The sequence below is a fragment of the Mustela lutreola genome, chromosome 10, assembly GCF_030435805.1.
Source record: "Mustela lutreola isolate mMusLut2 chromosome 10, mMusLut2.pri, whole genome shotgun sequence".
NCBI lineage: Eukaryota > Metazoa > Chordata > Mammalia > Carnivora > Mustelidae > Mustela > Mustela lutreola.
The window spans coordinates 111830044-111854244 of NC_081299.1; the positions used below are offsets into that span (position 1 = coordinate 111830044).

Here is a 24201-nt window from a genome sequence, read left to right on the forward strand (position 1 = left end):
CCGTCTCCTTCGGTTTTTTATGGAGGGGAGGGTGACGTTAAGGCTTGAGGAACTGAGTTATGTGTCCTTGGAAATTGGGCTATTGATAAGACAACTTCTTTGTAGTAAATCTCAAGGACATTTGTAAACCAAGAGAGACTCCTGCCTTGCAGGACTGTGATCTCTGCAAGATAACCATTTGCTCTTCTTTTAGGGCCGTCAGGGGTGCCTGTGAAATGTCACACATATTACCAAGGGGAGTGGGTGGAGAGGGGGTGCAAGGCGCCAGCCCCTGCTCTGTTCTCAGCCAGCCTCTTGCTCCCTCATCAGTTTAATAAGAAACAAAAAATGCTACCATTCAAACTATGATACAATGTTTTCTTTTCATTAATATTTTAATTAAAATGTATTCAAAAAGCTCTTTGGTAAGTATTTAGACAGATTTTTATTACATATGGCCTTAATGCATACATAAAATAAAACTTAAAATTTTTGGTTAACGTTTTTCCAAACCTCACATTAAGAATCTCACTACTTTTATTTACTTTCTAACTGAGAGATTTCAGTGCCCAGATTTTTCTCACAATATGTTCCTCCGAGCCACCCAGAGCTTCTGTCATGCTGCACTTAAAAAATTATTATTAGACATATAGCTGACATTCAATGTTAAATTAGTTTCAGGTGTACAACATAGTAATTTGACAATTCTATACATTACTCAGTGATTACCACAGTAAGCATATCATCACGTCACCATATAAACTTATTATAATATCATTGGCTGTATTCCCAATGCTGTACTTTTCATCTCCAGATGAGAACAGGAAATTATTTTATTTATTTTATAACAGGAAATTTGTACCTCTTAAACCCCTTCACCTATTTCACCCATCCCCCATTCACCTTCCCTCCCATAACCACCAGTTTGTTCTTTGTATTTAAAAGTCTATTTCTGTTTTTTTTTTATTTTGTCTGTTCACTTGTTTCTTTTTTTTATATTCCATATAGAAGTGAAATTACAGGGGCCCCTGGGTGGCTTAGTGGGTTAAAGCCTCTGCCTTTGGCTCAGGTCATGATACCAGGTTCCTGGAATCGAGCCCCAAGTCGGGCTCTCTGCTCGATGGGGACCCTGCTTCACCTGCCTCTCTGCCTGTCTCTCTGCCTACTTGTGATCTCTCTCTCTTTCAAATAAATAAATAAAATCTTAAAAAGAAAAAAAAAAAGGAAGTGAAATCATATGGTATTTGCCTTTCTCGGTCTGACATTTCTCTTAACCTAATACCTTCTAGATCCAGCCATGTTGTCACAAATGGCAAGATCTCATTCTTTTTTATAGCTGGATAATATTCCATTATATATCTATATACACCATATCTTTACCCATTCATCTACTGATAAACACCTGAACTGCTTCCATATACTGGCTATTATAAATAGTGCTGCAGAAAACCTAGGAGGGCATATATCTTTTTGAATCAAGTGTTTTTATTTCCTTTGGGTAAATATCAAGTACTAGAATTACTAAAGCATATGGTAAATCCATTTTTAATTTTTTGAGGAACCTCCATACTGTTTTCCACAGTTGTTGCACCAATTTACATTCCCACTAAAAATGTACAGAGGTTCCTTTTTCTCCACATCCTGGCCAACACTTGTTCTTTCTTGTCTTTTTAATACTAGCCATTCTGACAAGTATAAGGTGATAGATCTCCCTGTGGTTTTGATTTTATTTTCCTGATGATGAGTGATATTGAGCATCTTTTCACATGTCTATTGGATGTCTCTATATATTTTTTGGAAAAATGTCTATTAAGTCCTCTGCCCATTTTTCAATTGGATTATATGTTGGGGTTTGGGTTTTTTTGGGGTTTTGTGTGTGTGTGTGTGTGTGTGTTCTTTACATATTTTGGTTATTAATCCTTTATTATATTTATCATTCACCACTATCTTCTCCCATTCTGTAGGTTCCCTTTTGGTTTTGTTGCGGGTTTCCCGTACTGTGCAAAAGCTTTTTATTTTGTTGTAGTCTTAATAATTTATTTTTGTTCTTGTTTCCCTTGCCTAAGCAGACATACCCACAAATAATGTTGCTAAACCAATCTCCAAGTGATTACTGCTTATTGTCTTTTAGGAGTTTTATGGTTTCAGGTCTCTCATTTATTCATTTAATTTTTTTTTTTAAGTAAGCTTTACACTGAATGTGGGACCTAAACTCACAGCCTCAAGAATAAGAGTCACATCCTGTACAGGCTGAGCAAGACAGGCACACCTCACACTTCACATTTAGATCTTTGATCCATTTTGAGTTTCTTTACGTGTATGGTAAAAGAATGTGGTCTAGTTTCATTCTTTTGCATATGGCTCTCCAGTTTTCCCAACACTGTTTTTGAGGAGACTTTCTTCTGTTACATATACTTGCCTCCTTTGTCAAAGATTAATTGACCATATAATTGTGGATTTATTTCTGGGCTCTCTATCCTGTTTCCATTGATTTATGCGTATATTTTCTCCCAGTACCCTACTGTTTTGATTACTATAACTTTGTAGTATATCTTGAAATCCAAGAAGCTGATACCTCCAGCTTTGTTCTCCTTTCTCCAGATTGTTTTGCATGCTGCACTTCTTATAAAAGTATTCTGAGGTCATCCAAATTGCCACCCCTCCATTCTGCTTGGTTTGATGCTGGTGGGGTTTCTTTTTTTTTTTTTTTCCTTATCTGAGATTTTCATATAATAACCAGTTTATTTTCTTTCTTTAAATGGTCCTCAAAAGGCCTGTGGCTTGGCATGCCAAGGGATGTAGATGATCAGTTGTGCCCTAGGAGCAGTAACCACATGGAACAGGGTCAAGCTGTGGTAACTTTACAGGGACTTCCACCTGCTCAGCCCCAACTATAAGACAATTCCTGACATTGGAGATGTGAAAGAAAATGGGAGGGGAGGGGCATCTTAAAATCTATAAAATATGGCATATTGTCTCCTGTTTGTACTTTTACAATTTCTGATTTTGCAAATGGCCAAGCTGCCGCAGGGAACAAAAATGAGGTCCTAAGGTGGCAGAGACTGACCTGGCCAGCCCTGTACTGCACAGGCTATGCGTTACTGGATCAGTATGAATGGAGAAAGCAGGGGTGAGTCAGGGAAGCTGCTGCCTCTCCCTACATTGCCTTCATCACCCACAAGGAGGGGGCCCAAAGCCAAGGAGGACCTCCTGGAACTGAGACAGGGGAGGGGAAAAGAAAGCTGAACGATGCCACAGCTGCTGAACCATGACCAAAATATGGGGGAGAAGGCTGGAGGCAAATGTGCATGGTACACCGTGACATTTGGAGTCCTAGGTGACATAGAAGCTTAAGGATCCAACCTTGCTCAAACTGATTTTACATAATGATTTTATCTACTAATCAACCCAGAGGTGCAGAGAATGTAATAGGGCAATACTATAGAAAATGCTTGAGAGAAATCTCTCTTATGATTGAGATAACCTGATATTTCCATTGATTCATTCATTCGTTCAACAATTATGTACTGAGTATTCTGTATCAAATCCTCTTCTGAACACAGAATAAATCAGGAAAAAAGCCCCCACAAATACCATTTTTATAGCACATGCATTCAAATAGAAGAGAGAGAACAGACAGTAAATAAATAAATATATAATATGTCAACTGTTGATAAGAAGTCAAAAGTAGAGAGGGACAGAAACTATGTTCATTGTGATGGTGCTGGTGCTGGCTGTGTGTGCAGTTAGGGGAGATTACTCTGATAAGAAGACATTGGCAGATCCTTGAGTGGATTCAGAGAACAAGACGGGTACATTTAAGAAGAGGAAACAAGTGCAACCCCCCAAGGGAGGCACGCACTTGCTGGACTCTGTTAGACACTAAGGAGGCTGGTGAGTGGAGGCAGAGACAGCTGAGTGAAGAGGTGGGAGATGAGTTGAGAAGGAAGTTGAGTGTTAAATTTTGTAAGACTGAATTTTGTATTGAGTGAAGTGGGGAGCCATTGGAGATCTTAGAGCAGAGAAATAACAAGGTCTGACTTTTGTCTTAAACGGATTGCTTTAACTGCTGAGTGGAAAATAAACTAGAACAGAGCAAAAATGGAATCCAGAAGACCAGATAGGAGACTATTACAATAACTCAGGCTATAGAAGACGGTGTTTTGGACCACAGTGGGAGTAACTGAAGTGTGGAGAACTGGTCAGATTTAGAATATATTTTGAAGATAGAATCCACAGCTTCTACCAAAGAATTAAACGTGGGCAGTGAAAGAGATGAATCAAGAATGACTCTACAGTTTCCTGTTTGAGCTATTGCAATACCAGCAGAGCTCCAGAAGAATAAGAGCTTGGTTTTGAACATGTTGGGTTTAACTCATCTAGGTAGATCTGGAAAGCAGGCAGTGGGAGAAAGCTCAAAATCCAGGTCTGGACTGGAGGTGGAGATGTGGAGTCATCAGGAGACAGATGGTAGAAGAGGGACAGTCACCAAGGACTCAGTGTAGACAGAGGAGAAGTCTGAGGTTGGGTCCTGGAGCACATTCATACTCAGAGATCAGGGAAATGAGAAGAAACCCCAAGTGGAGGGGCTTGTCCTCACTCAGAAGGGATTGGAATAAGGGTTCCACCCAGGTAAACTTAGTGGGATTCTGTGGGTCTTCTTTCCTTACCGATTTTTCTATTCAAGATTTATTTGACAGAGAGAGAGAAAGAGAGAGAGAGAGAGCAGGAGCACACACATACAGGGGGAAGAGACAGAAGGAGAGGGAGAGAATCTCAATCAGATTCTCCGTTGAGCATGGAGCCTGACGTGGGGCTCGATTTCATAACCCTGAGCCAAGATTCACACGCTTAACCACTTAGCCACCTACACACCCACCCAATTTGTTTTTCTTTCTTTTTTAAAAATATTTAATTCATTTATTTATTTGACACAGAGAGAAAGAGAGAGAGATCACAAGTAGGAAGAGAGGCAGGCAGAGGGAGAGGGAGAAGCAGGTTTCCTGCTGAGCAGAGAGCCTGATGTGAGAGCCCGAGACACTGAGACCATGATTTGAGCTGAAGCCACCCAGGTGCCCTCAATTTACTTTTCTCAGTGAAGTCATCAGAATGGTCGGTCATCAGCTGTATCTGATGGAAGGTGTTCAGTTCTCACTCTGAACAAAATGGCTGTACATTAGAATCCCTGGGAGAATTTTAAAAGCACACTTATATCCAGACCCTAATTGGATATTAATCTAATTGGTTTTACACCAATTAGATCAGATCCTCTGGAGGTGGGCACTCCTGTGTTTTAAAGTCTTCCAGGTGATTCAAAAGTGTGGCCAGTGTTGAGAAGCCCTGGCTTAAGGTTGGAGGAAAGAAGATGTGAAATAGTCAAAATATTTCATGAGAAGAGCGGAGATTCTGTCAGTCAGAGAAACATACTTGGATTTGTGGCTGAGAATTTAATGTGAAAGGGGCGCCTGGGTGGCTCAGTGGGTTAAGCCGCTGCCTTAGGCTCAGGTCATGATCTCAGGGTCCTGGGATCAAGTCCCACATCGGGCTCTCTGCTCAGCAGGGGGCCTGCTTCCCTTCCTCTCTCTGTGATCTCTTCCCTTCCTCTCTCCTACTGTGATCTCTCTCTGTCAAATAAATAAATAAAATCTTAAAAAAAAAAAAAAAACTTAATGTGAAAGCTTCCAGCATCGTTGCTTTTCTCACCAACCACCTTCAGCTGCCAGGGGCAGATGTAAGGTGGACAGAGGGTTGGGTTTTTACCAAGGTGGGGTTGTATCAGGTATGTATGATGTATGATGGAGGTGAGAGTATGGGACAGGGATTATAGTTATGGGAACGGACACTGTGCCAGCTGCGGAGGCCTGTGAGAATTTGGGGGAAGGATCAAAAACCACAGAAAATGAAATAGGGGGACGCCTGGGTGGCTCAGTTGGTTAAGCAGCTGCCTTTGGCTCAGGCCATGATCCCAGCGTCCTGGGATCAAGTCCCACATCGGGCTCCTTGCTCGGCAGGGAGCCTGCTTCTCCCTCAGTCTCTGCCTGCCACTCTGTCTGCCTGTGCTCGCTCTCGCTCCCTCTCTCTCTCTGACAAAAAAATAAAATCTTAAAAAAAAAAGATTCTCTTCAAAAAAAGAAAATCAAATAGGTAAATGGCTTCTTCTGAGTGACTTAGATAGTTAATACTTCTTGAAATAATTTAGTGCAGCCAGACCCCTGCAAAGCAGCACAAAGAACTCTGATGAGTGCTTCAATCTACCACTTCTTCCTAGGGCTTCAATCAATTGCTTTCAACAAGTGAACATTGAGATATTTAGAGCAAACGAAAAAAAATAAATATTGGAAGTTAGCATTTTTTTTTAAGATTTTATTTATTTATTTGACAGAGACACAATGAGATAGGAAATACAAGCAGGGGGAGTGAGAGAGGGAGAAGCAGGTTTTTCCTCTGAGAAGGGAGCCCGACACGGGGCTGGATTCTCAGGCCCCTGGGATCATGACCTGAGCCGAAGGGCAGATGCTTAGCAATTGAGCTACCCAGGCTCCCCTGGAAGTTAGCTTTTTATATTCTTGGAAAATGGGATTTTGTACATTTATGTACTTTTTCTGTCCCCTTGTGGATATTTTCCCTCTTGAAACACACCCAACCCCTGCTCCACAGTTGTCCAGTAAAAGAAAGGGATCTGAGTGCCATCCCCAAAGTTCACTTGCGTTTAAAGGAGAAACAATCCTGGGAAGCTGTTTTACACAAAAGAGTAGATTGCTCAGTTGTAGAAACTCAGGTATTATAAGAAAAAGGGAGAGATATTCCTTACTAGAAGGGGGACCTGCTCAGCGTTTCTAAATTCACATTGGTAGATTGTTGAACTGTTGTAGGCTGAGTGTTAAAATCACATCTTTCCCTCCGTTTTCTTACAGAGACAATGATGGTTCTTCCAAGATTGTCTGTGAAAGGCTAGGCACCTGCAAAACCACACATTTGACCTGAGCCATCACCCAAGTAGAATGTAATCTGCTCTCAGATCATAGGAGAAAAAAGAGAGAGAGAGAGAATCCCAAGAAGAAACACTCACATCAGGAGTTTCATCAAATTTAGTGCACGTCTCACCATTTATCTTCATTTGCGGTAATTTTTTAAATAAACACTAATGTCGAATTGCCCTGCATTACAACGAGCAACTCAGTTCTCAGAAAACCACGAGTCTCCAACGTTTGTTCTAATTACTAAAGCAGAAGAGCGGACAGAGTTTAGAAAATTTTCAACAAGGCTTAAACAAGAGAGATTTTCCACTTTTTTCTAATCAGGTCAACAAAGATACCACTTTCCCTACAACCTTGTAGGCAGTTGGTATTTTTCAGAGATATCATTTGGTTCTTTATAGAAGGCTTAAAGTTGGAGGTCCATAAAAACGATAATCAACTTTTATGTGTGCCTTCTATAGGCCAGAAACTGTGCTAAATGAACAGTATCTAATTTCATCCTCCTAATAAGCCCTGTGAAGTCAATACTACTGACTATTCTCACTCCAAGGGGAAGCAAAGCAGATGCTTCGAGAGTTGAACTCAGTTTTCCAAGTTCATACAGCTCGTATATGATGGAATCAGGACTTGAGCTCAGTCTAATGCCAGGTTGGACCCTCAGTGGCAGCTACTGCAGTTTTTTTGACCGTCACCTGCTTCCCTCCCCCACCCCCGCCCCCATCTCATTCCCATTTAGGGATAATCAGCCATACCTAAATGACAGTGGCCAGGCAGGAAGGGTGGCTACTGGGTTTAATTATTTATATCCAGGGGGAAGAGTCGCCTCGCCCCATACATTCTGCTTCAGCTCTTGCCCTGCCAGGGGAGTAGCCATCCTTCAAACCATCAGTGTTAATTGCTGGTGAGGGATGAATTAGGCGGCAGGGGTCACACACAGTTTACTAGTCATGCATATTTCTTTCAGAATATCTAAGTACCATTCCCTTGGAGATGAGAAGAAATGATGGGAGGGATGCTAAAAGGGACTCCCAGAAATATTTCTGGACCAGTCATGATCACTAGCCCTTAGGATACTCTTGGAGTCATTTTACTGGTTCTTGAAATGAGTGCACTTGCCCTAGGATGGCTTGGCCCCTCCGAGTAATCAGAAGCTCCCAGGATGGGTCAAAGATTACTTTATTTGCTATAATTCTGCAAGTTGAATGTATCTCTCAGCCATTTCCTGTGAATGCTATTATGGGGCAGGCACAGGGGGATGACTATGGGACAGAAACATATCAGGTGAGAGGGATCCTATGCTTTTGTATGAAGGAGAAGCCCATTCTCCTTGGTGATGGGAGTTTCCCTTCTGCTCTGACTCCTGCCCAGCCGGGATCAGTGGGGAGCCTCCTCCTTTGGGCGACAGGTCTCTTTCTTTCTAAATCCTCTTTTTTTGGGCCAAAAAGCAAGACTACCCTTCTTTTCATCTTTCAGCTTTTTCATCCTGGCCAACGACACTCAAACACCCTCGCCCCCAATTTGGGCAGCTAGACTATGCCAAGAGGCCACATACTGGGTATATTACCTCAGGCCCAGTGTTTGGACTTCACTGAACCTTAATTGTAACATCTGAGAAGGGTTGGGGAGGCGGATATTGTGAGGATTCATTAAGACAATGTTAAATTTTTATCACGGAGTCAAGGAAGATCTCTTGTTAGGAATGTGTTCAATCTTACCAGGATAGAGGGCAAAATAGCATTTTACATATATTTTTTTAATAAAGTATTTCTTTTTTAAAAATTATTTATTTGACAGAGAGACAGAGCAGGAATACAAGCAGGGGGAGTGGGAGAGGGAGAAGAAGGCTTCCTGCTGAGCAGGGAGCCCAATGTGGGCCTCCATCCCAAGACCCTAAGATCATGATCTGAGTGGAAAAAAGACGCTTTAAGCACTGAGCCACCCAGGTTCCCTGCAAAATAGCATTTTTTAAAAAGATTTTATTTATTAATTTGACAGACAGAGATCACAAGTAGGCAGAGAAGCAGGCAGAGAGAGAGGGAGAAGCAGGCTCCCCGCTGAGCAGGGAGCCCGATGCGGGGCTCCATCCCAGGAACCCTGGGATCATGACCTGAGCTGAAGGCAGAGGCTTTAACCCACCGAGCCACCCAGGCACCCCGGAAAACAGCCTTTTAAACAATATTTTTATTTTTATTTTATACATATATATGTAAACATAGAATTGAATGTATACATATAAATATAATTTGTAAACACATTTGATATACATTTATGTTTATCCTAGGACGCAACACTGCCCTCCTGAGCAGCGCAAGAGGGTGGGTTTTTACAGAGAATCACCAAACAGCTTGACCCAACTGAAGGGCCAGCCTTGCCCTGCTGCTTAAGAGAAAGCCTTGAGTTGGGAAAGGTTTGACAAATACTGAGAAAAACCAGTCAATTAATATGTTAAAAACACTACCCAACCACAGTATGAACTATTTAGACATATGGCTTTAATTTTGACTTTAGTCTTCAAAGCCTAGGGGTCCCTGGGGAAAGGGGGCAGAGGGAGAGACAGGACCAGCTTCTCTGTGGGCCAGGTTTCTGGGGTTGCTCCCAGCCCTGCCCCCAGAGGGAATGCCCCCACCCAGAGCTTTGCTCCCAGAAGGGCCCCTCCCCCAGAAAGCCCCTTCCCAAAGGGCCCTGCCCTTTGGCCACACCCTCAGAGGTCCCATTATCCACCCCCAACACCCTCACACCCCCCTACCCCGCCAAGCACCGCCCTCAGAAGGGTTCTATGGTGAAGTCAGTGTGCTTCTCTCTCACTGTCTAGGAATTACTCAGTTTTATTTTTTACTTTGTGTTTTTTGAGCGAAGTGGGTGGTGTAAGGACCTATTTTATATTTTTATATTTTAGCCAGAGGCTTCCATTGAGGTTACACAATAACCTTGTTGTTTAACGCTTAAGCTGTCCCTGCTCCCCTTCTCCCAGGGGACTTACTTAAAAACAAGTCCCGGAAATCAACCTCAGGTAACAAAGCCCAAATACAAGGGTGGGTCAGGCCAGGTAAGACATCTGATCAGTGGAGGGTTGCATACTGTCTCCCTAGCTACCAAGGAGTATGGGTCCCGCCCTTTGTGAGTCTTTTGGGCGCCAATCCTAACCAAGGTGATAGGCTAGGTCAAATATCTACTAAAAGGTAAGTTGTAATTCAATTGGTCACCTAGCATCACTGTGCAGCTTTCTCTGTGTGTTACAATTTAATTGGCCACCTATGCATGACCAGGCCCAACCACATGGCCTATGTCCTTAAAAGCTAGTCCGTAAAGGAGAGAGGGGTTGACTTCTCTGTAAGAAAAGCGGCCCTGGCTGGTCAGTTTGATTCTTGATGCTTGGTGCGAAATAAAGCTTTGTTTGACCTTCGCTTTGTATCAGTCTCGCTATTTTAATCATGGACCCATTATTGGGGCATAACAGGTGGGATAGTGGAGCACGTACATAGCGGAGGGGACAGCCCACTGTGGGTATCCACCATTCCTTGCCTCCTCATTTGCATGTACTGCTCGCCCTGTCCAGTGAGCACAGCATGGAAATGGACACCTCGTGAGTGGTGGTCAACGAGACTCGCTGACCACGTGACGTCTATGACCGAGTCAACGGGAGCTCGCCTTCCCTACAGACCAGAGCTTGCTCTGAGCACCGGCAGGAGGCGGTGGCCTCTTGTGAGCAGCCCAGAACCCTGTCTTGTCCTTTCTCACTCATGTCAACTCCCTGTGTTAGCCAAGCCTTGGAAGTGGTGACTTAGGAGGGAAGGGAAAGAAAGGCAGCCCCCGGCTCCTGATCCTGTCAAGTTCCTTACTCATCAGGAAGCCGAGGGAGGCAGGGTCGGTGGAACAGGTGTGAGTCCCCAGGTGAGGTAAAGATGGCAGAGCTGGTCTTGTGCAGGATTTCCACGGTTCTGATAAGAAGAGGGCACGTGGGTGTGCCCCAGCTGTGGAATCCCTGCGTGAATTATTTAACACTGACATTGCACCCTGCGAAGATGAATGGCAAGAATCATGCCCATAATCACATTTTAAAATTTTTATTTGCTTGGAATGACATTAAATGCAAATAGAAAACAGCAGCTATGCCCCTTCAGAAGACAGACCATGGAGGAAATGAGCTTTCTATTTTAGTACCTTTAACAAACACTTCCTCCCTGTTTTTGCCCAAAGGGCCCTATATCTTCATTTTGCATGGGGCTTGTAAATTATGTAGCCAGCCCTGGGGACAGCTGTGCAGTGTCTCAATGACCCAGTGCAGGGAATGGCAGGAGCCTCCCTCCTTGATACAGTAGTATTACACAAGCCCCTGAAGCTGAAACAGAACTTCAGGATAAAGTCTGAGGGGGAGCTCCTCAAATTTCTGAGTCATGGGCTGTCATAAACAAAATATCAACAGCCGGGTGGCTTAGGCAACATGCAATTTATTTTCTCATGGTTCTGGGCGCTGGAAGTCCAAGATCAAGGTGGCAGTAGGGTTCGATTCTTCAAACGTCTCTCCTTGGCTTGCAGATAGCTGTGTTCTCCACTCTGTCTTCAAACGATTGTCCTTCAGTCTGTACTGTCTGTGTCCTAATCTCTTCTTCCTGTAAGCACAACAGTCCTGTTGGCTTGATGCCCACCCCCAGTGAGCTCGTTTTCCCTTTATCACCTCTTTAAAAATCCTGTCTCTGAATACTGCCACAATCTGAGATGCTGGGTGTTAGGACGTCAATGTAGGAATCTGGGGGCATCCAACTAAGCCCATAACAATAGTCAAAACTGGATCCGAAACTGAAATTTAGACACATTTTAAAATGCTAAAAGTGTATATATATATATATATATATATATATATATAATTTTTCTGGTAGGCCTGAGATGGTTGGTAGGCTGAGATGTATTTGTAACCTTTGAGGGAAACATCCTTTGGAATGATCAAAGAGAGCTTCTATGTAATTCCATACATCCACAATTAAACCCCATAGCTTTCTATTTTGGAATTTGGCTGTTTCGTGCTTGGTGGCAACCAAAACCAGCCTAGGGCTTTTCTTTTGTTTTGACAGAAAAGTAGGAGGCAGAGGACTTGAGCATTTAGACATCTTGCTGCTCTTTGGTTTAATCATACTCTACTGAGTTGCCCGAAACTAATTAAGCTCTTGGCTCTGTAGAGGAGAGATGGTGTTCATTACATGTCATTGGCTACATTGTTCCTTTTTTTAATTGTTGTTAACATTTGAGTTATTTTTCAGTATAAGAGGCAAGCTTTATCTTAGTTTGGGCTGATGTAACAAGAGCACCATAAACTAGGTGCTTTATTTTTTTTTTTTTTTTAAAGATTTTATTTATTTATCAGAGAGAGAGAGGGAGAGCGAGCGAGCACAGGCAGACAGAATGGCAGGCAGAGGCAGAGGGAGAAGCAGGCTCCCCGCTGAGCAAGGAGTCCGACGTGGGACTCGATCCCAGGACGTTGGGATCATGACCCGAACTGAAGGCAGCTGCTTAACCAACTGAGCCACCCAGGCGTCCCTAAACTAGGTGCTTTAAAGACATACTTATTTCTCTCAGTTCTGGAAGCTGGGAAGTCTATGATCAAAACCCTGGAAGATTCCGTGTCTGTTCAAGTGTCCACTTCCTGGGTCACAGATGACCATCTTCTCCCTATAACCTCCAAGGTGGAGGAGGCGAGGGATCTCTGTGGGGTCTCTCTTATGGAGACACTAATCTCGCCCATGAGGACTCCACCCTCATGACCTAAACATCTCCCAAGGACCCCATCTCCTAGTTATGTCCCTTTGGACATTGAGTTTTCAACTTAAGAATCCTGGAGGGATACACTGTCTACAGTGAGCTTCGTCAAACATCTTTTATGTTCAAGGCACTGTTTTTTGGCAAAATTAATCATTTCCTACACATCCTTTGAAGCACGAGTATTTCTGCACTTTGTCTTCCTTTAGAACCTTTCTCTAGAGAGGATCCTAAAAAGTTCAGAAAAGATGCAGAAGAAACCTGCTGGCTAGCTCGTTTTTCACAGTAGAGCAGAATTCATTTTGAAGTAGGTTAATCTTAGAAATCCAGGCGAAGACACTTCACTTGAAAATCATCTCAAATGATCAGTTTTGTTAGTATGAGTAATAGTAACTATAAGATCAATAGAACAACTTTTTGTTCTACTGTGGGCCTACTGTGTGCTGGGTACCTCGGAGCACCTGAGTCGAACCATCTCGTGATCCTTCCAACAGCCCACTGAGGGTCACACTGTCTTCTCCTCCACGTTATGGATGAGCCTTAAGTCTGGGCCAGAAATGACACAACTTTCCCAATGCCATATTGCTACTGAGGGGCCAGCTGGGCTCTACGCCCACTCTGGTGCCAGAGCCTGTGATTGCAAACGTGGGCTGCACTAGCTGTTCAGAACAAAGGACTGTTCATAGAGGTGACACAGCTAACTCGTGAGACCCACCACCCTTTTCCCTAAGGTCATCCCGGTACAGCCTGCAGTGATGGCCCAAGTTAAGCATTCGAACTTGGTGCTGCAGAGGGCGTGTTTTAGGGACAAGATTGGTGTTAAGGGGTTCTAATGAAGCCCAGAGGGAATGGAAGGAAACAGGACTTGGGGAAATATCTGGGTCCCTGGAGCAGTGATCTCCTTTTATTACTGTGCACCTCTCTTTCACAAAAATAAATAAATACGTAAATACATACATACATACATACAAAAATATTTGCGTACATACCACCAATTTAAGCAAATTTTTGATAAATTATAGACTCTACTACTCTAAATTATTATGCACATTATAAATGATATGCAAAAGCTAAACAGTTAAATGGATGACATGAAATATGAATAAAACTTATAATATTTTCTTCCAGCCCCTTACTGGACTATTTCCCAAACTCCCTTTGGAGAAGACTTTTTAAATATTTGTTTATTTATTTATTGAGAGAGAGAGACAGCATGTGTGTGCACATGTGAGTAGGGGGGTGGGGCAAAGGGAAAAGGAGAGAAGCAAACTCCCCATTGAGCACAGAGGCCTCACTAGGGCTCAATCCCATGACCCTGAGATCATGACTTGAGCCAAAATTTTGAGTCAGACATTTAATCAACTGAGACACCCAGGTGCCCTGGAGTAGACTTTTTAAGAAAGAGATAGGACACTTGGAATTATAGCAATAATTCCTAGAATTAATCTTTAAAAGTGGGAAGATAGAAATGGTTTTTTTAAATTTTTTAAAAGATTTTCTTTTTTTATTCATAAGAGATGGGAGGCAGAGGCAGAAGCAGGCTTCCCGCAGAGCAGGAAGTCTAGAGTGGGACTTGCTCCCAGGACCTGGGATCATGACCTAGCTGGAGATAGACGCTGGAGATACTGATAAACCAAACTTTAGGGAAAAATACTGAACTTTACTGGGAAGATGAAGCAGAACAACAGCATATGGCAGCAACATGAGTTTTAGATAGCTGTTGGTCACCCAGAAGGCTTAAGGTGGAGAGAAAAACAAAAGGCTGTAGTGACCCAAAATTGTCCAAGTTGTGTAATTTGACCCAGGAACTTCTGGGTGACATAAAGCTTTGTTTATTTATTTCTGTGGGGACAGAGCGAGGGGGAATGAGGATTCCATACAAACATGTGAGTGGCTCTTCTCCCATCTCCAGGGGGGAAGGAAGAGATTGGGTTTACTCCAGTAAGCATGGTGATGAGTTGGTGAGGTAGGTTGACTAGATGTCTGGACACCTGAAAAAGCCAGCTAAGGCTGGCTTCCTGGCCATCTTGTCAGTGACTTATTGAAACCTTGTCATGTGCAAGACTTTCTTTTAACAGGTTGCCAGGTGAATCAGACTACCGGCCGCCATGTGTCATTGCTCAGGTGGCCCATGACACAATGTCCTGCAACTAAGGGGATGCACTTAGCATTACAGACATCGTTCTGTCTTTGTTATTTTGAAATTTAGAAAATATCTTATTAATTTGTTCGCTCCAAAGAGGCAATTTATTGCTTACTATGACAGTCTTTTGGTAGAGGACACAAAACTGCTTTCTTTGTTATGAAAATCAATGTGTTACACCAATTTTCTGAAAGATAGAAATAAAGTGCCTCCTTCCAGCTGGGTCAGGACATAAGTGTACCCTATGTATTGGTTTTTCAATAGCGTCCATTTACAGAATGTACATGTCTCTCAATACAGAAGACATTTGCTCACATTTATGTGTAGAACATTCCCGAACCTGGTCCAGGTTGCGGATGAAACCGTCACTCTGACTGGCAAGGCATAACGAAGAAGAGTTTTCCTGTAAACAATATGTGGTCATGGAAGGAATCAGCACTGCAATTCGTGGCTGATTCCAAAAGCTCTAAGAGGTGGTAGATGCACAGGCAAAGTGGTGACTTTTGCAGAGGAAGCAGGCTGGGGAGAGATAGCGAAACAGAAGTTTGAGAGGGCCCTAAAATCTCCTCCTGTGGGATCATTGGCCATTGAGCTTGAGAAAGGCTATGGGGAAAACTTGAAAGAGCATCAGATCAAACCCTTGGCCACTGGAGGTTGAAACTGACATGAGCAGCACTATCTCTATTCTTGACCCAAGGCCACAGGATGACAAGCTTTGCTTTTTCAATGTGGTCTCATGTTTCTATACTGCCCTATAAAGAAATTAATACAAATAAATGCTGAGAGTGTAAAGTGTAAGCAGAGCTCCCCTTGGCCATTTCCTAAGTTTTGTCCACTCCGAAGTGAGTATCACTTTGGTGAGTGCGTTGCAGGAAATGGCCTTAATGATCAATGGCAGACCTCCACTCCAGAGTGACATAAAAAGCAATCTGCACCTTCTTCCTGAATTGTCTGTAATAAAACTTGCTTTCCTCAGGTCCCAGCATTCGAGGCAGATAAATATGTTCCCTTTCGTTGGCTCTTACTCATACTTCAGCAAGATTTTCCATGTGCTTTCCTTGGCTGGCTGGGAAACTGGACCACAATTTATGGCATCTTAGGGGACAGGCGTGTAGAATTCCAGTGGGATCCCAGAACAGAACCTAATTGTAGATTAGAGACCATTGCGGTGAGAAGCTTTTCTTTGAGATCGAAAGAGGTGCATGTTATGCAAAGATTAGCAAGTGTAAGTTCACACTGTCTATTGAAAATTTATAGACTCATTATGGTCACGAAGGCTGGAAGATAAGTAGATTTTGGGAAAGATGCAGGTAAATTCAGGGAGGTGGCAAATTACCCCAGGGAAAGTAGAATGGCTAAAGAGTATGGCCCAAGCTTTTTAAAAAGATTTTATTCACTTATTTGACACACAGAGAGCCAGAAAGCACAAGTGGGGGGAATGGCAGAGGGAGAAGGAGAAGCAGGCTTTCCGCTGAGCAGGGAGGCAAATGTGTGGGACTCGATCCCAGGACCCTGGGATCATGACCTAAGCTGAAGGCAGACACTTAACCGACTGAGCCACCTAGGCGCCCCCTGGCTCCAACTTCCAAAGATGGTGTATGAGATACCTTTGGTGGGAAGGAATGAAGATCAGCAACTGTCCTTGATTCTGCTTCTCAGGAAGGCATTGTGATGTGGTGCCCAGGACTTTGGAGACAGACACACGCTTGGTGCCCTCCGGCTCTGCCGCAAAAGCAACACCTTCCAGAGGGCAGCTGCAGGCACCGGGTGTTGTCACACAGGGTCAGACCCTGGAGGCACTCAGCCACGTACCCATTCCACCATCCTGCTGGGTTTGGAAGAGCGCGATCAAAGTCCCTGCTGCCGAAGGACCATCCAGAGTGACATGTCCCATGGGGCACGCCGGCATTCCTTTACCCCTTCAGGTTATTGGCAGCAAGGCTGGAAATTTTTTAAATTGCCTGGGAAAATGATAGCAAATGGCTCCAAAAAGGAGTTTCAAAACGCAGACTTCATACTATGTTTTGAGTACATTTCATTCATTTGGCAGGTACTGACAGGGTGCTTAAGTGCCAGGTGCTGCTGCATTAGAAACGGACTTGAGGAGTTAACAGGAGGGGGCTCCAGCCCTCAACCAGCACAAAGTGGATCAATGGATGCATGTGACAGACAGAGCACTGTGACGGGGAGTACTAGGTGCTCTCATAAGCAGGGTGTGCTAGGAGTTAAGGGAACACTCGGGGGGAGCCAGCACCAACACTCAGGGAGAGCTGTGGGAAATATGATGGATGCAGATGGCTCCAGGGGAAACCAGAGAACTGCTCAGATCCCTGCTTCTTAACAGCTCCAAGTGCCCGCTGCTTCAGAGTGGGGGCTGGGCGAGCAGGGAGCTGGGGTGGGCGCAGCGATGCCTGATTTCCGACCTCCAGCCCCTGCGCTGTTTCACCTGTCCCTTTAGGAGTACAATGACATAGGATTTCACCAACGGAGGATCTACCCCTGCATCCTGGTACTGGAAAAGCACGCGAGGGCTGCGGAGCTGAAAGAGTTGGTAGTTCCAGTAATGTGTGCAGGGTTTTAAAAAACTATATACGGGAAAATATCCGGTCTTATTTGCATGTGTTTGTATCATGCACCATTTTTAACTGCAATCCTCCTTTTACCTTCTTCCCTGTTGTTAAGACTCTCCTCTCCTCACCGCTGCCTTTGTCCCTATAATACCTGTTGACAGCCTGGTGCTCATCCATGAGCTCATTCGACTCTATCCACACACGCATGGGGCTCTGTCACTGTTTGACAAATATGGGCTCATTTTATCTACCTCTTGATCTAGTGCTTCCCGGTTAAGAATCCCTCCTGCATAACGTCCTTCTGTTTATATCTTCATTTTTATAAAGAATGGCTGCTCACCTTTTATCAGGTGCCTTTATTTTTTATCAAATGCATTTATTGCTATGGTCTTAAGAGTTTTTTCACAGTTAATTTAGTGATGAGGTAAATCTTATTGATTTTCTGGTCTTGAGCTCCCTTTATTTTCCTGGAATGAATCCAAGTTGGTCTCAGGATATAGTCCTTTGATAGATGCCTGACTTCTGTTATTTGCTAACATTAGTTCAGTTTCTGTTAACTAATCTGTCCTAAGCCAGATTTGTTAATAGCTTCCCCGTTCCTCCCTCTCAGGTTTGGGTATTAAAATTGTGCTCAGCGTCATCAAGTGAATTGACTTATTATTGTTTAATTGCCTGTTGCCATTTAACAGTAGAATGACAGTTATCCAGCTGCAAACCTGTCTGATCTTGGAACTCATCTGAATTTTCCATTCTTGAATCATTTGGATGATTTTGTTTTCCTAGGAAATCATCGTTTCTTCTAGGTTATCAAATTGATTAGTATAAAGTGCCTTGCAGTTTAGTGATTCTTTTATATTATGCAATTGCTTTTATATCTCTGTTCCCAACCCTTATCTGTTTTGCAACTCTCTCCCTCTCTCTGTCCCCTCCTCCCTGAAACCCCCCTTTCCCCATTCCCCTTCCCTCTCCCCCCACCTCCTCCCACACCCCATCTTCCCCCTCTCTTATCCTAAATAGGGCATGTGAAGTTTTTTTTTTATTATTTCATTAGTCTTTCATAAAAACAACTTTGAGTTTATTTGCCCCTCATATTTTTTATTAGTTAAAAAATTTATCTTTATTATAATTACTTCCTTTCTTTTGATTGAGCTGCCCTTTTCTGATGGGTAATGAGTAGTTTCTTTTATTCAAAAAAATGTTTGAAATTGATGACATTTGACACTAAAGTCTCCTTAGAGTATAACTTCTGGTGTCTTCTGTAAGTTTTGTTATGAAATAATCTCCTTTCCATTGCTTTCAAGATTTTCTTCAGTCGTCTTATGATTTCTTCTTTGACTGAAGACTGTATTTCTTCACTTGTATGTAGTTTCAATTTTTTTTACCAGGTTATCTAATTCTGATTCTACTGGATTGTGATCAAAGAACTGTTCTTTAAATCTTTAATTTGGAAGGCTTGTAAAGGTTTCCTTTGTTGCCTAGTATGCAATTAATCTTTACAAATATGGCTTTCCTTAGGTGTAAGAAAGAAATGTTTTCCGAGGGAAATAAGGATGTCTATTTTCTTTTTTTTTTTTTTAAAGATTCTATTTATTTATTTGACAGACAGAGATCACAAGTAGGCAGAGAGGCAGGCAGAGAGTGAGAGAGAGGAGGAAGCAGGCTCCCCGCGGAGCAGAGAGCCCGATGTGGGGCTCGATCCTAGGACCCTGGGATCATGACCTGAGCCGAAGGCAGAGGCTTTAACCCACGGAGCCATCCAGGCGCCCCAGGATGTCTATTTTCTGTTGTGTCCTTGTTTTTCCCTCCTTCTAGTAGATACTCCCATTTGAAAAGCTAAAATTTTACCTTGTTATTGCATTTTTAGAGTCTTTAGGTATTATGTTGTTAGATGTATACCTGCTTATACCTTTTACATCTTCTTTCCAAACTCTGCCTTTAAAAATGTCCCTCTTCATCTTAGTACCTATAACTTTAGACCCAACTTGTCTGCGATGAATTTTGCCATTCCGGCTTTCTCTTTTGCATGGTATCTCCTCACCTGATACATTCTCAATCCCTTTTGCATTTTAAGTATGTTTCTTGAACAGCGTGGATCTGTAACCCCCTGATAGGTGCTTTAATAGAAAAAGTCAGTCTGTACACATTTAAATTAATGATAAACAGTCATGATTTTATTCCTTCCATCTTATTTTGTTTGTTTTTATTTTCCCCATTTTTGATGTTTTTAATCAAGTTCATTCTTTTTCTACTTGATAAATATAGAAGTTTTTTGCATTTTTCGATGACAGCTTAATTGAGATATAATTCACAGGCCATACCACTCACCATCTAATGTGGACAATTTAATGGCTTTCACTATAGTTAACTATACTATACTGAACTACCTACACATTTTCATCATCCTCAAAAGAAAACTTTAGCCATCACCACCAGTCTTAGGCAACCGCTAATCTACTTTCGGTCTCTGTAGATTTAGCTATTCTGGAAATTCCATATAAATCAAATTATGCAGTATGTGGTCTTCTGTGACTGACTTCTCTCAATCAGCAGAATGTTTTCAAGGCTCCTCTGTGTCGTGGCACATATCAAAATTCTATTCCTTTTCAAAGCTGAATAATATTCCACTGGCTGGGTGGATCACATTTTATTTATCTGTTCATCAGTTGATGAACATCTGGGTTGTTCTCACCTTTTCACTATTACGAATAAACCCTAAACCTTCATGCACAAGTTTTGGTGTGAGCATAGTTTTTTTCTTGGCTCTATACACAGGAGTGATATTGGTGTGTCATATGGCAACTCTGTGTTCTGCATTTTGAGGAGCTACTAAACCATTTCTAATGTGGCTGCGCTATTTTCCAAGCCCACCAGCAATTTACAGGTTCCAGCTCTTCACATCCTTCCAACACCTGCTTTTGGGTTTTTTGATAGTAGCCATCCATGAGGGTGGGAGGTGGTATCTCACCATGGTTTTGATTTGCATTTCCCGAATGATTAGTGATGTTGAGCATATTTTCACGTGCTTATTGTCCCATGTATTTTATATATACCTTATATGTATCTTTAAATATATATATTTCATATTTTATTTATATTTAAATACATATTTAAGAATGTAAATATATTTACATAAATGTTTATATAAATATATGATAATGTAAAATATATTTATATATACATTTATATATTAATGTATACATTTGAATATTGGAGAAATGTATATTCAAGTTCTTTGCTCGTTTTTTTTAAAAGATTTTATTTATTTATTTGAGAGAGATCACAAGCAGGCAGAGAGGCAGGCAGAGAGAAAGAAGCAGGCTCCCTGCTGAGCAGAGAGCCTGACGCGGGGATCGATCCCAGGACTCCGAGTTCATGACCTGAGCCGAAGGCAGCAGCTTAACCCGCTGAGCCACCCAGGCGCCCCTCTTTGCTCATTTCTTAACTTGGTTGTCTTTTTATTTGAGTTGTAAGAATTCTTCACACAGTCTGAAGGCATGTTCCTTATATATGACCTGCAAATATTTTCTTCCATTTGTGGCTTGTCTTTTGACTTTGTCAATGGGGTCCTTGGAAGCACAAAACTGGGATATTTTGGTTGAGTCCCATTTATTTGTTTATTTTTTTTTTAAGTTGCTTGACTTTGGTGTTTGGCTGAGGAGCCGTTGTTAGATTCAAGACCACTAACATTTACCTTTGTGTTTTCTTCTGAAAACTTTATCATTTTACTTTATTTTTATTTTTTAAAAGATTTTATTTATTTGAGAATGAGACAATGAGAGAGAGCATGAGTGAGGAGAAGGTCAGAGGGAGAAGCAGACTCCCCGTGGAGCTTGGAGCCTGATGCAGGACTCGATCCGGGAACTCCGGGATCATTACCTGAGGAGAAGGCAGCCGTCCAACCAACTGAGCTACCCAGGCATCTCGAACTTTATCATTTTAATGCTTACATTTATGTCTTTGATGCATTTTGGGTTATTTTCTCTGTATGGTGTGAGGCAGGACTCCTGTTTCATTATTTGCATGTGGCTGCTTGGGAGTAAAATACTGTTCTTACCCCCATTGAATTGTTTGGCACCCTTGTCAACATTAGTTGACTGTAATTTATTTTCCTTTTTTTTTCACGTGCCATGTATATTATATTTCTAGGAAAAAGGAATCCCAGGATTTTCCCTCCTGCCTGGATTCTTCCTTCTTCATGGTGCATGATGCCAGAAGAATTTTTCCATGCAGTGAAACCAAACTGAGGGGATGGAAATATTCTGCCACTTTTCTAGATCTTTCAGTTATACAAGTCTAGGGCTGGTCATGCCACACTTGTTTAACTTGCCCGTGAGGTTCACAGCAGTTTTCCCAGCTCTGTGGTCATCAATAATTTCAAATTTGCCAATGTACTCATGCTTCGTCATCACAGTGAGGAAACGGGACGATGACTTTGGTGCAGGGCCTCCTAAGAACCTGGCCTTCGCCCCCCCTTTCAGCAGTGTTAATGTTCTTTAGGAGATCTGTGGGACATTTGTTCACACTGTTACTATGGCACGGAAAGATGGCAGAAAATGCTTTTTTCCCTTTTATTAATATTTGGTCTTGTTCTCCTTCCCTTTCTCATAACCGAATGCGTATTTCCTCTCCGTCATTTGAAAACTGCATACTGTTCTCCAACTGTTTTCCCCAGGCAAGACCTTGTGTATCAAGAATCCTTATTTCACGGTTATTATACACAATCTTAAAGATTTATGACTGTCCTCTTATTTTTCACATGCATACACACGAAGCACTAAATACGGACTTTATCTGAATGGCTAAATGTTGGCCAAGACAGAAGCCAGTTGTAGGGGGAACTTCTAGGATAAAGATATAGTCTGAAGTTTTTTTCTTTAAAAAAAAACCTTCATGGGGCACCTGGGTGGCTCAGTGGGCTAAAGCCTCTTGCCTTCAGCCCAGGTCATGATCCCAGGGTCCTGGGATCGAGTCCCACGTCGGGCTCTCTGCTCAGCGGGGAGCCTGCTTCCTCCTCTCTCTCTCTCTGCCTGCCTCTCTGCCTACTTGTGATCTCTCTGTCAAATTAATAGGTAAAATCTTTAAAAAAACAAAAAAAAGCCTTCATGGGGCGCCTTTGTGGCTCAGTGGGCTAAAGCCTCTTGCATTCAGCCCAGGTCATGATCCCAGGGTCCTGGGATCAAGCCCCGCATCGGATTCTCTGTTCAGTGGGGAGCCTGCTTCGTCCTCTCTCTGCTTGCCTCTCTGCCTACTTGTGATCTCTGTCTTTCAAATAAATAAAATCTTAAAAAAAAAAGGCCTTCATATTTTATTAAAAATTTTAGGTGTCCGAATTCAAAAGGTTAACAATATGGTACAATAATAATAATAATAATATCATTTAATAATAATAATAATATAATAATAATTTCTCCTGCATAGTCACTGCTGCACACTAGTAAAATGAGATGTTTCTTTTCTTTTCTTTTTTAAAGATTTTATTTATTTTATTTATTTGACAGACAGAGATCACAAGTAGGCAGAGAGGCAGGCAGAGAGAGAAGGAGGGAAGTGGGCTCCCCGCTGAGCAAAGAGCCCGACGTGGGGCTCGATCCCAGCCAAAGGCAGAAGCTTAACCCACCCAGGTGCCCTGAGATGTTTATTTTCATTTGGGATTATGGAGGGGCAAGGTGTTTTTGGCTCTCCTGCTGAAGGAGGGACTCAGTCAGTATTGTCTCCACCTTTTTCACTAATAGTAGCTCTGAAGATGAAGATGTCCCTCCATCTCCCAGACATGAGGGTTTGACGAGGACATGGGATGGTATAAGCTCATTGACATAGTCTCATGAACTAAGCCCTGGTTTATTGGTCAAAGTCGTTCTCCAATTTAAAAATTGTATAGGGTTATACCTGGTCGTGGAATTTTTTTTTGTTCCTGGGTTTTTAAAGGTGGCAGCGTTGACTTTCTGATTTTAATTCATCTTCACTAGATGAAGAATTCACAAATAGGACTTTTTCTTGAAATAACCATAGCCTGGGGGCGCTTGGGTGGCTCAGTTCATGATCTCAGGGTCCTGGGATCGAGTCCCACATTGGGCTCTCTGCTCAGTGGGGAGCTTGCTATACTCCTTGCCTCCCCCTCTGCTTATGCTTTCTCTAATAAGTAAATAAATAAATAACCTAAAAACAAAAGAAGTTGTATTTGACTGGAGCTTCATGTGGAGTGACAGATCAACAGAAAGACAAAGGGATATGAGACAGGAAGCAATGAAGGAAAACACAGAGGCGCACAGTATAGACAGATGTTCCTCAGCTTATGACGGCCTCGGCTTCTAATAAACCCATTGTTCAGCTGGAAATCTCTTTAGTTGAAAATGCATGGAAAACACCTAAGCGACTGAACATCAGAGCTTAGCCCCGCCTAACTTAAATGTGTTGAGAAACTTACAGTATTGCACAATTGGGCAAAATCCTCTAACACAAAGCCTATTTCACAATAAAATGTCTGGTATCTCATGTAACTTACTGAACAGTGCACTGAAAGCCAGAACAGGATGGTTCAAGTGTGTTGGTTGCTGACCCTCGTGATCACGTGGTTTGCCTGGGGGCTGTGCTCGCTGCCCCTGCCCAGCATTACAAAAGAGGACCCTACTGTAGATCGCCAGCCTGGGAAAAGATCCAAACTAAATGCATATCACTTCTGCACTATTATAAAAAGTCAAAAAACCATAAACTGAACCAAGGTGAAGTCAGGGATCTTCTGTACCAGGTGTGTTAGGGAAGGTCAAGCGCTCCTGTCTGGCCA

At 42.5% G+C, this 24201-nt stretch overlaps 1 protein-coding gene across 5 annotated transcripts in view; it reads right to left on the reverse strand.

Moving 5' to 3' along the window:
- LOC131810216 (conserved oligomeric Golgi complex subunit 2-like) overlaps positions 1–24201 on the reverse strand; it is a 29402-nt gene that overhangs the window by 2647 nt on the left and 2554 nt on the right. For 2 of the 5 annotated variants that reach the window (XR_009345471.1, XM_059137884.1), the window contains exon 3: positions 11073–11566. The exons of 1 other annotated variant lie outside the window; for it this stretch is intronic. Coding sequence is in view for 3 of the 4 variants with exons in the window: in XM_059137884.1 (XP_058993867.1) it covers positions 11413–11566 (154 nt within the window). In the remaining variant the exon portion in view is untranslated. 2 more of the 5 variants (XM_059137887.1, XM_059137886.1) reach the window with 2 other exon arrangements.